Source organism: Sminthopsis crassicaudata, chromosome 1 (assembly GCF_048593235.1).
Source record: "Sminthopsis crassicaudata isolate SCR6 chromosome 1, ASM4859323v1, whole genome shotgun sequence".
Classification (NCBI taxonomy): domain Eukaryota; kingdom Metazoa; phylum Chordata; class Mammalia; order Dasyuromorphia; family Dasyuridae; genus Sminthopsis; species Sminthopsis crassicaudata.
In genome coordinates this window covers 228800758-228814624 of record NC_133617.1, presented here as the reverse complement: position 1 = coordinate 228814624, position 13867 = coordinate 228800758, and the positions used below count along the sequence as shown (strand labels likewise).

Below are 13867 nucleotides of genomic sequence, written 5' to 3'. Positions count from 1 at the left end.
ACCTGCCCCATATTCAATTTAGTTTTATAAGAATAGTTTCTGTTGTCAGAAAAATAAAGTAACAGTAGGAGAAACTAAGTGACTTTACCTAAGTTAAGTAAGTAGCAACTTAGAGAGAGCCATGGCTAAAAGGGTTGAGAGGGTGGGGGTGGAGGGTAGATAGAGATAATTCTACATCCAATTCACTAAATTCCTTTAGAAATTCAGCCAGCCTGCCAGTCCTCCATCCTGCATGGGAAGGCAGGCACACCAGCTTTTAGGAACATAACACAAAAGACAACAGCCTCTTTTACTTAGGCACTCTGTCTGCTAATAATTTAACAGATGATGGGTATTCCTAGAAAGGGGAAAGGAGAACATGAAGCAATTAGCTTCCTTCTTAATGATGTCTTTCTACCCATTGATCCTTAGTTGGTGAATGGAGCTGCAAAAGATTTACTCTATTCCATTTATGAATACCTTAATCAGCCCAGGAGTGTAATAAATGAGCTACTCAGCAGCAAGGAGGTTTCCATATAGCTGAAATGACAAAAAGCTAAGCATAGAGGAAGCCCTATGTATAGAGATGGAATATAATAAGGAATGTTTGAGACCTTAAGCCATTATTTTTCAAAGATTATTTTAAATGGGAAAAAAAATCACTGGAAGGGGGAAGGGAATTGGCATTGAGAATCACTGCTATTCCACAGTTTGCTATTACTCCAAATTAAGTAAATCAAAGAAACACCATCCATCTGAGTACTCAAATAATGCATAGTAGAATCTGAAATTAGATTTAGAAAGCAACCTTACCACATCTTCATTATAGGAAAAGTCCTATAATGCCAGGGTTACCAATGGGTATAAAAAAATTAGTCACGGGACCACAAGGAATATTTAGTGAATTATCTAATGAATTATTCCAAAAGTAGTAGTGTTTGTGGAAAAAGTTTTGTATTGGAGAGAGGGGCAGAGTAGGAATGGGAGGAAATGTTATAATAGATATAAAAAATTTGAAACAGCTAAAGAAATAATTTTTATAAATCAAAACTATATGAATGAGATTTGAATATGAGATTTTTTTAAAAGTTGAACCAGAAAAAAAAACAACAACCCTGAAATACCAAATTGATTTCCATCCAGTGAAGTTGCAAAATTATCGATGTACCATTGGAGAACTATATTCTATTCTTACCAAAATATGCTTACAGGCTTTAATTGATCTCTGTGAATCAGAATTGTCAGTCCAGTTTTTAACCTAATCTAAAAGAAGAAATAAATGAGGCTGATCATGATATATGGATATCACCTTCAAAAATTAAATTGAGAATAAAACTATTAGTTGACAATAAATAGAATTGAGGGTCTCAGTTATATAATTGTGTTCTGGTAAATATTTAACAACTTTATGATATTAAAAACATGTGCCAAATAAAGTTTTCTTTACGTAAAACAAGTTTCTTTAGTTTATTTCTTATTTGCATATTCATGCTAAATGCTAGGATTTCTTTCTTTTTATATTGACTAGGGAGTATGGGAAGGTTTTGTGTAAGCTAAGAGATATGGAAACTGAAATAAGTTGGGAACCCCTGTCCTCATATTAGATAAATTTTTAATCTTTTCTATTATTGACATTTCTGAATATAAATTGTTTATCATTTTTGCTATTCAAAGGTCAACTACCTACCATTTGACAAATGGTTAAGCTGACTGGTTGTTGTTCTTTCTCCTTGAAGAGGATCAAAATGACATTATTATTTTAGAGTCAAGTTGCAATGTGTCCTACTATGGCTGACCAGACCAATATGTACTAGGAATATTCCACCATTGATCAAAAATACAGTAAAACCTTATTGATCAGATCCCATTAATTTAGAATTTGTGTAAATTCCTATAGGAGCTAAACTGAAATGTACTTTTTATGTTTTCTTTGAAGAAATGTTTGTTAAGCAAATTAATAATGTTAAAAATAATTTGCAAAGAAAATGGTATTTACACACATATATTGTATCTAGGTTTTATTGTAACACATATAAAATGTATGGGATTGCCTGTCATCAGGGAGAGGGAATGGAGGGAGGGGGGGAATAATTTGGAAAAATGAATACAAGGGATAATATTATAAAAAAAATTACTCATGCATATATACTGTGAAAAAAATTCTAAATAAAAAAAAAATAAAAAAAATAATAATTTGCAAGAGAAAGTTTATTTTAGGTATGAAACTTTTCACATTCCCTCAGCTTCTTTAGAAACATCCACTTCTGTACAAATAAGACTTCTCTGTGTGTATAAAATGATACTTGAATTCATTAAAGCAGGATTCCCAAAGACTGCTACTGGTTAGTCCTTTGTAAGCTTAATTCTATATATTCTATATAATTTGAAAGTAATAAAACTATATTTCTATAAAAATTATTCTACAACAGGTTACTCACTATTCCCTTCCTGATAGCGAAATAATAGACTCATAGTACAGAATAAGACTTTTCTTCAGTCATACCTAATGTGGGAATTTGTTTTGCTTGCTTGTGTATATTTGTGACAGAAGCTTAATGGAGGTAAGGCAGTAAGTGGGAAGGAGAGGGGGATCTTTATTTTATACAGACATATACATATATATATATATATATATATATACATGTATACACACATATTTATATATATATTTAGAAAACAAAATCAAAATTATCACATAGTTATTTTGCTAATTTTGGCTGGTTGGCTTTTCCCCAAAGAGATCACAAGGGAGAAGTATGAACCAAACATTCAATTACATTATATTTACTTGTCTTTACTCTCTATATATTTATTTGGTCTACACACACATGTATATATATATATATCCTTACTAACTTCTCACTTAAAAATGTATGCTCTTTGTGAATAGGGATTGTTTCATTCATTGTATATTTATATTCCTAGTGCCCAGAGCAGTACCTAGCACATAGTAGGTGCTTACTAAATACTTATTGAGTGACTTGCTCAAAGAGTTTCCACTAGTTGAAAAGGCAAGATTAGGAACACCTGATAGCCAAAAGAAAAACAAAATTGGTGGCACTGTTTGTATGAACATTAGTCTATAGGAACACCTGCAGTTAAAAGGACCTACTGCTGAAACATCAGACTTCCTTCATTATAAGTTTCAGGCACTAGATCAGTAACTGTTACAAATTTTGATTGGAGATAAGTGTTACATCTTCCCAGTAGCATTTTCTATGTGTACACCAGTTTATACTGAGTTCTCAGCTGAATTTGTATAGCTTTTCTACTTGCTATCATTTGGAGGTATAAAACAAAAGAATTTGCAGGTTATCTGGCAGTCAAAGGAACAAGGAGATTAAAAAAAAAAACCCAAATACCTTAATAGATGTGCAAATGCTCATCAATTTTATTTTGATCACCATGATAAATGTGGAAATATATCTAGAAAAGACTGCACATTAACCTATATTGGATTACTTCTTGTCTAGGGGAAGGAGGGAAAAAAATTTGGAGCACAAGGCTTTGCAAAGGTGAATGTTGAAAACTATCTTTGCATGCATTTTGAAAAATAAAAAACTTATTAAAAATAAATGCTTAGATTAGAAGCAGAAAAATACAAAAATAAAATTATTCTTACTTTAAAAATATTATTTTGATCACTACTTACTGTCTTCAGGCAAGTTATTTTCTCGTTCTTCTCTCTCCATCTGCTGGCACCAACCTTCCATCCGGTCTCTCTCAGCCTGAAGAAGCTTCAGAAACCAGTGACCATCTCGGTGACACACTGACCTCTGAACAGCCTCCAGGGGATCTTCAGTGATAGAGTCAATCCAAGGATCAGGTGGAGGCAAAATGGAAGGATCAAAATCTGTGTCGAAGTCCTCATCTGCGGCACAAGCATGGTAGTGGTTTCCTGACCCCTGAATGCTCACTGTGGAGGTGCTGGCATCCCGGGAAAACTGCCTGGACATTGGTCCTGGGCAGGTATTGTCCTCTATAGATTCCAGAGAGTTTTCCAAGTTCTCATGGAAGTCCAGGTCAGCCTGCACTGCTGCTGTCACGCTGTTAGACCGAGTGAACCTGCGGAAGCTTAGGAAAATAGAGGAAAGAATGATTAGGGGGCTGGAGGGTAGGGTATTTCCAGGAGCAAAACCATTTTCCAGCTCTCCTAGTGGAGGTAACAATAGGAGAACTTATCCCACCTGTATGACAGAATGCAAGTGCTCCTGTTTTTAAACAGTATGGTGGCCCCTCATTCCAAAAGCATATCTTGGGGAGACATTCTGTTACAATGGAACAGGCACTGGTTTTTGGAGGAAAAGAACTTGGGTTTGATTCCTAGCCATTACATTTTATCAACTTTGTGACCTTGAACGTGAACAAGTTGATTTTGAAGGAATTATTTAACTTTTATGGACCTCAGTTTCCACTTCTGTATAAGATAAAGGCCTTCCCTACCCACCAACATGGCAAAAATGACCCAAAAAAGAAGGAAATGACAGGTATTGGAGGGTCTGTGGGAAAATAGGCACATCAATGCACTATAAAATTGTGGATTAGTGTAGCCATATTCTGGAAAGTGATTTGAAATGATATCCAAAAAGGCATTAAATTGTGTATTACCACTTGACCTACCAATAACACCCAAAGAGATATATCCCAAATATATCCCACCCAAAGTATATTCCAAAGAGATCAGAGAAAGAGGAAAATGACTTATATATTAAAAAAATATTTATAGTAGTTCTTTTTTGTAATGAGAAAGAACTGGAAACTAAGAAAGTGGTAAGGGCTCTCCAATTGAGAAGGGCTGAACACATTATAGCATATGAATTTAATGGAAAATTATTGTACAATAAGATTGATGAAAGGAATAGATTAAGAGAAAATTGGGAAGGTGTGTATAAACAGATTTTATGTGAAGTGAGCAGAATCAGAATAATTTATATAATAAGAAAATCATAAAGACAAAAAATTTTGAAAGACTTAGGAATGCTAATCAATGCAAAGACCAATTATGATTCCAGAAGATCAATGATGAACTATACTACCTAGAGGCAATGGGTTTATGATGCAGAAAACAAACTTATTTTTGGACATAGACAACAAAGAAATTTGTTCTGTTGGACTATGCATATTTGTTAAGAGATTATCTTTTTACCAATAGGTGTGTGATATAGGAAGAAAAGAAAAAGCCTATTAACTGAAAAATAAAATTAAATAAAAATTTAAAAAATAAAGGAATTAAACTAGGTCAGTGGTTCTTAAAATGTAATCCAGAGAATCCTGGAGGTCTCTGACACCATTTCAGAAGATCTACACATTCCAAATGAGTGATAACCCACGTAAACAAAAACTCCTTAATCAGATCCCCAATAATTTTAATTAGCATAAAGATACTGAGAACAAACATCTGAGAACTACTGGACTAGATGACTTTTAAGATTCTAACAATAGATCTATGACATGGTACTATGCTATTTAGAATTGCTTGGGCCAATTTATTTTTAATGACCTTCTATACTTACAATAATATAGAATAATTTACACTTAAAATTACTTTCGCACCATTGTTTCAGCTGATCTTCACAGTAACTGCCTATGTAGACAAGGCATCTGTTATTTCCTTGCACTTTACAGATGAGGAAACTGAGGCTAAAAGAGACTAAGGGATTAGCCCAAAAATATCCTAATGAGTGATGGAGCCAAGTTTACAATTCATATCTTCTAAGGCTTAGTCAAATCTCTTTCTATCATATGACTCAATCCTTCTATTTTTAGGGGCAAATGTCAACTTTCTTCACCTTCATGTCATACCTATTTTGACACTGACCTGGAATCTAAAGAAGGAATGTTATTGATTTTGGTATAGGGATATTTTGTAAATGCTTTGAGAACTCTGGCTTATTGCTTCAACCTTCAATCAACATGATCCTCCTCCACTAAATTATTTTGAACCAGAGAATACAGGATTATAAGGGTCAAAGGAAGCATTGTACAGTACCTTAATAATAACTCATTTATCAAGTGTTTCCCTCACAATGTTGTTGAGATAATTCAATAAGTCTTACTTCTATTGCATAGATCTGGAAATTGAGAGTCCAAGAGAGCTTAAATTGCTTGATCATTTGATTCAAAAATCTAGTGGTTTTCCCTATTGCACTGTACTGTCTGAACTTAACAATTTCCTAAGGGCTGAAAAAAATGGGTAGCCCATAGTAAGTTCTTCATAACAGCCCATTTTGCCAGACTTTCTACTACATGGGATCTACCAGGTCTCTTCCGGACTCTATTTAGGAGCACAGTGAATTTTATGCTTTACTATTCTCTACTTTTCCTTCTTCCTTTCTTCAACCAAAATGATGAGGCAATGTATTGTAGATGTAATTGGAATATAAATGTAAACATCAACTGAATTGTATCTATTGGGCAGTGATCAAAATCTTGACTTTTTTGTGTTTTCCATAGACCCTAACTCAGTCCTAAATATGCAATAAGTCCAAAAGAGGACCTTGATAACTGAGGCATCATTGGTTGTCTTTATCCAATGAGTCTTTATAGACTTCCTGGGAGGGCAAAAGTCAATTCTTAAACGGGGTTGAGCCTAGGATCTGTAGGTGGAGGCAGTTTAACGATTCTTCCTTCTGACTTTAAATAAGAAGTGAAGAGTATGGACTGTGTAGTTCAGGAAAAAAAAAAAAAAAAAAAGTAGATCCTGATATCTAAAATGAATACTTTCCTTCCTACTAACCTGATTATTGGAGCCATTGTGGAAGTTAACTTTCACTTCCTTTCTGGGATCAAATCTTTTTCAGGGCTTGCTCTTAATACTCCTTTTGTCTAAGTTCTCCAGACCTTTTGAGGCCCAGTCCAAACATACCTATTCGAATTATCCTTTCTTATACTTCCCAGATAGAAGCTATCTTTCATTTCTTGAATCTCTTGAAGCACTTACTGTCTCTACCACTCATTTGAAATTTGCTATTTAGAGCCACGTACATTTAGTTCTCTTCTATTCTCTGTCATCTTTTTGATTAATTGGCAAGTTTCATGATGATAAAGATCTACATTCTATATAGTCATACCTTGTCCAGTGTCATAAGATCAGATGATTTAAGCTTGGAGGAGAATCCAGGACCTAGAGTTGAGGATTTCTGGATTCTCCTCCAAGTTTAAATCATATGATCCTATGACACAGAGTTGCTCCAGGAAAATGTTCTCATATACTTATAAAAAAACTTATATACTGATATCCCCAAACATGAGCATAAGGGGTTCTTAATTCTCACATAAGAACTCAAGGCATAATACAGCTAGTGAATACAGGATAGATTTGCTTTTATCCCATAGAAAATACAAACATACTGAAATACCTATTGGAAGTCATAAGCAGCAAGTCTGTCAGTCAACTAGCATTTATTAAGGGCTTACTATATGCCAGGCACTATGCTAAGGAATAGGATTATTTTTTAAAAAGGTCAATAAGCAAATAACCCTTTAGTTCCTACTTCCATCTTTAGTAACTAAAATTGGAGTTGTTATGGGCCAATAACTTGTAAAACCTTTCTTTTCTTCAGGATCATTCACATCCCTTTCAGAGTCACAGCCTATTGGTCAGTGATAACAGGGTTCCCAAGACTGCTGAGCAATAATGAGGTGTTTAAAGTTAATGCAGGCTCAGAACAAAATTGGGTGGCTGCTACTTTTATACCTACAGAAGGCTCCTCTTCTCCTCCCCTCCCCAGCTCTGCTTAGAGCATCATGGGTACTCCACCTGCCCATAAAGTCAGAACCAGATCATTCCTCAACTCCACTCTAAACCATAAAATGAGTCTATAAGTGACGTGAAGCACCTGATTTCTCTTATTTTTCCCTATAAATTTACCTTCTTGCTCTTAGCTCTTTGCTTACTTCTTTTGGAATTTAGCCTGCTTTAATTGGCACCACAATTATAATAAATTATAATAAAAAAATAAAAATTATAATAAAATAAATCCCCTTGACTTGGAGATGGGTCTAAGCCTGCAAATTCTTTTGAGACACCTCTCAATACTAGTCTGGAACCCCCAACATTTTGGGGGTTCCCCTTGAACTCCAACACATTCAGTGCCAGCAAAGGACACCCTGTAATCTCTTTTTGACCAGTTTTCCAGTCCCCGTACTATCTCTGGGTTGAGAGCTCCTGAAGCTGTTTCTGCTGCTGTGGCTGTTGGAGTTGTCTTTAAGACTCACCAATGGCACCCTAAAGTCACAGACCATAAGGAGGGATTATTGATTCTGTCAGCTTAACATAAGTGCTATTGTTCAATTGTTTTTCAGTCTTTTCCAACTTGTTGTGACCCCCATTGGGGGTTTTCTTAGCAAAAAATAATGGAGTAGTTTGCCATTTCCTTCTCCAATTCATTTTATAGATGAGGCAAACAAGAGTTAAGTGACTTATCCAGAATCATACAGCTAATTTCTGAAGTTGGGATTTGAACTCAGGTTTCCCTGATTGTAGACCTGGTGCCCTATCCACTGTGCCATCTAGCTGCCTTTACTATAAGCAATAGCCCTAATCTCTGTAGCCAAACCCATATGGCCATTCTATTCACATTCCATAAGGAGGTGCCAATCAATATTAAATACCTACTATGCTGTCAGGCACTGCACTAAGCACTGAGTGCCATCCTGAGGCTTTCAAACAAAGGGTCACTCTATGATCTTAACAAATTCATTATGGAAATCAAATTGATCAAAATTCTTCTCTGATCAATATACCTTGTATAATTATTTGCCACAAATTCAGAGAAATGTGGCGTAATAAAGAGATTAAAACACTTGAATTCTAATTCTAATTACCTCCCCCTCTCTTGACTCTCAGATTTTTCATCTGTAAAATGAGAAGGTATCCTCTATATTTATTTTCCCTGGGCTTTCGACCCTAAAAGGGTTGACTAAGCTGCATTAATGATTTAAGGAACATATGTATGAGAATCTAGATAGTACAGTGGATAGCACATCAGCCTCGAAAGTAGGAGGACCCGAATTCAAACACAGCCTCAGATACTTAGCCTTGTAACCCTGGACAAACCCTGATTAAGGAGAAAAAAGTACTTATGCATCCCTTAAGCAGAAAGGCCTAGAATGAGGATAAACTAAATGCATTAAAGCCTGCTTTTTGATAAATCTTATATAAACTGCTATTGAAAAGGAAATATAACTCTTTGGACCTCATAGTGTTATTATTCCTATGCAAGTTAAAAATTGGGTGTGGTGTGTTCTTCTGGGAGGAAACCTGGAGAGCTACAGCTGTCAATGTATATTCTTGCTGAGTATATTTTGTATAACATTGTTTGTTTGGGGTTTTAAAATTAGCTGCCTTGTTGATTCAATCTCTCCAGATCCTAAACTTGCTTTTGGGGTCAGTGTATATTGAACTTCAAACAGAGGGTTTAATTAGATTATATCCAATTCCAAGATTCTAAGATTATTTGATTTTAGTTATAATCATGTCTTCTTGCCTATGATGAAAGTAGAAAGGCTTAATGAAGAAATATAAAGGTATAACTAAAAGCACAATTAATCAATTTGCTAAATGTTCTTTCTTATTAAAGCCATTAGCCAGCATCATGTTGCACTGCCTCTCAGGGCACATTGGATGATAAATTAATTAGGTGGTTATCAAAAGCTAGACTGAGTAAAGAGATCTGGGTTCTAGGCCTGGCCCTGTAACTAATGACTTTTGTGACCAAGGAGGAGTCTTTAAATATCTTTTCCTTTTCTGCAAAGTGAAAAGAAGACCTTTAAGAGTCCTTTCAGCTTTAAAGTTTATGATTCTACTTAGAATCAAATATCAAAGAACATTGCATCCACAAGTAGCATCATTCCTATTATAGATATTAACCAATCTAAATAGTGTTTAAATAACTTGAGTGGGACAAAAATTGTTTAGAATCAGGTAGCCATCAGAAAGCATCACTGAAGACCTATTGAATGTGTAGATCAAGATTAACACCAAGAAAGAACAATCAGTCAATGTCCAAAGATATGTGAAATGTGCCAAAACTAAGGCAAAAAATCTAGAATGATGCAAAGCTTAAAATGTTAAGGAGAAAGTCATCCAAAGCATAAAGAGAAAAGTTGGTGAAACAGAAGATCAAAGTCACAGAGCTTGAGGAGAACAAATTGCTTTCAAGGCCTTCCCTAATATAATTACCCCAATTCTAGGAGCTTTGTTGCTTGCTGTTAGAAGTGGGGAGTCCTGCCTGAGAAAATGTGTTAACAAAAGCTGAAGAAAGGCTTGTTCAGGCCATTGACCAGACAAATAAATACTGCAATTTTTAGCTCTTTTGAGAAGATGAAGGAGAAGAATGTTTATGAGAAGTTTCATGTAAAGGCTGAGAAACATTGATTCTTACATGTGTGTCCTTTTCTTTTGAGGAAGAAGCAACACGTGGGCAAGAAATTATTAATCTTTCTGATAAACCTAGAAATTTTATGACAAATAATTATGCCAGGTATTTTTTTGGTTTTGGTGTTTTAAAGAGGGCAAATGGATGAGAATTTTATCAGCCTTTTGTCAGTCAAATTAATATTTTACCTGAGAAGTTGGGGTTCTTCAGCTACTTTACATGAAATCTAATTATATTTTCATATTTTTAAAGTTAGGGTTCTAAAATAAAGTCTATGTTTTAAGGGAAAAAATTACTAATCCTTTTCCTCTGGTCTTCCCACAATCTGAAGGATTTAAATTTAAATAAAAAAAGCAGGCACACCTGTTAGAGTCACTATTTCTAGCTAGAGGAATCAATTTTCATTAAACTTGAAGCAGTCGTGACATTGGCAGTGTTTTGGTTCATTCAGACAGCTTCTGTGACAAAGCATGATGGGTGATTTGAGTGTTCCTTTTAAAATGTGATTTTGTTTCTCTTAATTATTTTAACATATTTAAATCATTTTTACAGTTAAGATCATGTCGATCTTAAAGAGCAGAGGTAAGATAAAAGGATGAGTTAGTTTGAGCATAATAAAATAAACCAGTGACTAAAATTTACCCATCTTTCTTTGTTCTGGATATGCTCTCTACACTTTAATGCTTAACCCCTTTTTTCCTTCTTAAATCTGCCTTTTTTTTTTTACCTAAAAGATTCTGATATATAAAAATTTCCACAAGAAAAGGAATATTTTGTCCCAAAAGAAGAATAACTAAGATTTTAGGGCTTTTATTTTTCTATTGTAATTAGATTAAAAATTAAACACCAAAAGAAGTAAGAGAGGTAGCATGGTAGAATAGAGAGCTGGTCTTAATGTCAGGAATATGTGGATTTAATTTCTGCCTCTGACACAAACTGACTGTGACCCTAGACAATGTATCAAACAACTCTTTACATCTATCAGTTGCAGAGGAGTGTGAAGTTTGCATTGATGGAGAGAGCTTCCTCACCAGGAGCTTCCATTCACCAATGAAATCACAAGTCCAAAACAAAAACAAAAACAAAATAAAATAATAGCATTATTTCAATGAATTTTTTTAAAGTGTTTATGGTTAGGTTTAGACACATTACTAGTATAGTATGTTTTAGCTTAGTATATATACCAAAAGCACTTTTGGTGTCTAGCTTTGATTTCAGGATTCCCTTTTAAGTTTATGATAAATTATTGAAAATAAATTCCTAAAATTTTCTAAAAAGAAAAAAAAGTGAGTAGGGTGGGGGTAGGACAGGGTGGTAGGTCAGGAACTAGGATTCAATTCTGGAAGACAGTGGGTAGGCTTGTTCAATCTGCTTGGTATACTGCCTGACTTAATAAATACTACTTGAGTGAAATGATATTTTTATTCCCAATACTGGCTCCCAACTGGTCAGCCAGGGGTCTTCCTTTGGAGATTGCTGGGCTTTCACAACAACTTCCCAGCTCATCAGAGATTTGATACTTGTCTGACTCCAAAGAGGTATAATGAAATTTCATCAACAATGAGATGCCCTTAAAAAACAATTTTTTAAAATAAACTTTGCTCTGAGCCTTCTTTCATATGCAAAGAAAAGACCCAAGGACTGTTTTCTCCAGTGAAGGATACTCTGAAAGGTAAACCTACAGCTTCTTAGAAATAAACTAAGTGAAATTTGCATGGCAGTATCAGAGTACTTGGAATAGCCTTTTGATTTTCAATGAAGTGATCTGACCAGTCTCACCACGTCACCTCCCTACTCAATAAACCCCAGCGATTTCCTATTGCCTTCAAGATTAAATAGAAAGTCCTCTGTTTGCCTTTTAAAGTCTTTTATAACCTGACTGCTTTCTACCTCAGGTCTGTTTTCACTTATACCATTCCATAGACTACAGACACTGTCCAGTTACACTGACCTTGCTGTTCCTTGAACATCACACTTCATGGGCTGTTTTGTGTCCAGAATGTCCTTGTTCAAGGATCAGTTCAAAGCTTACCTTCTCAAGAGGTTTTCCCCATCCTCCCACACTGCTGGAATTAGAAAGGGATCTTCCTTCTTCTGAAATTACTCCCAATTGTTGATTGTTATTTAGTTATTTCAGTGTCTGACTGTGTATGATCCCATTTGGGGTTTTCTTGGCAAAGATATAGAATGGCTTGCCATTTCCTTTTCCAGCTCATTTTACAGATGGGGAAACTGAGGCAAACAGGGTGAACTGACTTGCTCAGAGTTACACAGCTAGGACATATCTGAGGCTAAATTTGAACTGAGTTTTCCTGACTGCAGGGAACTTAGGTACTTTATCCACTGTGCCACCTAGTTGCTCACGTCAGACTTTGGAACATATCAAATTCAGTACCTATTAATTGATATTGATACTGAATATGTTCTTCGCCTTTTTAGAAGAGTTCCATCAATTTACATAGTGGTTATATGAATGCCTTTCTTTATATTCTTGGTGCTTAGCATAGTGCCTTGGACATAGAATATTCCCAAAGTCTTAGTTCTAGAAGCTGACAATGTCACTAAGAATTTGAGACAACCTGTAATAAATACTTTGATTTGGTTTGGTCTTTTTGTAAGGCATTTGGGGTTAAGTGACTCACTTAGGATTACACAGCTAGTAAGTGTCATGTGTGTGAAGTCAGATTTGAATTCACGTTCTCCTGACTCCAGTACTAGTGTTTTAGCCATTGCAGCACCTACTTGCTTTATAATAAGTATTTAATAAATGTTTGTTGCCAAACTAAAAGTTGTTCAAGCTTCTGCTCTTTAAAATTTGCATAGGAAAGTACTGTAAAATAATGGGGCACAAAAAAACCACAAGAGGTGTTTCTTCCCCTCCCCCCTCTGGCGCAGTACATTAGCAGTAGGGTGTGAATGGAGAGGTGTGGCTGGCTTTATAGCTCTATAATCTCCTTTGATTCAAACCCTAATTGATAAGCTTTTTCCTCATTTGTTCCTATTTCCTTTTCCTGCAGTAGCCATCACTTCTTTTAATTGACTTCTAGTACAAAAGTAGTATTTTGCCAAATGAAAAATGGCAATATTGTCATTTTATCCTATAGATCATTTGCCTGTTGATTTTTCACAAATGTTTCATTGTTATTCCAATTTGATCTAAACTGAAAATTAGTGTGATACAGTGGTCATGGAAAGAGTTCTTAAATAACTGTGTGACTAGATAAGTCACTTTATTTCTTTAAAGTTTACTTTCTTCATCTTTAAAATGAAAGTGTTTATTCTCTTTCTACCCAGGTTACTTATACCTTCAGAATCCAATTCTTACCGTGCAACAAGAAATTTGGTTTTACACACATATATTTTATCTAGGATATACTGTAACACATTTAATATGTATGGGATTACCTGTTATCTAGGGGAGGGAGTAGAAGGAGGGAGGGGAAATTTTGGAAAAATGAATACAAGGGATAATGTTGTAAAAAAAATTTACTCATGCATATGCACTGTCA

The 13867-nt window shown here is 35.0% G+C and overlaps 1 protein-coding gene across 19 annotated transcripts in view; it reads right to left on the bottom strand.

The window, feature by feature from the left end:
• Positions 1–13867, bottom strand: part of DLGAP1 (DLG associated protein 1) — a 1106389-nt gene that overhangs the window by 48715 nt on the left and 1043807 nt on the right. For all 19 annotated transcript variants that reach the window (XM_074275757.1, XM_074275759.1, XM_074275733.1 and 16 more), the window contains one exon: positions 3632–4053. In XM_074275757.1, coding sequence (XP_074131858.1) covers positions 3632–4053 — 422 coding nt within the window. The remainder of the gene's footprint in view (positions 1–3631; positions 4054–13867) is intronic.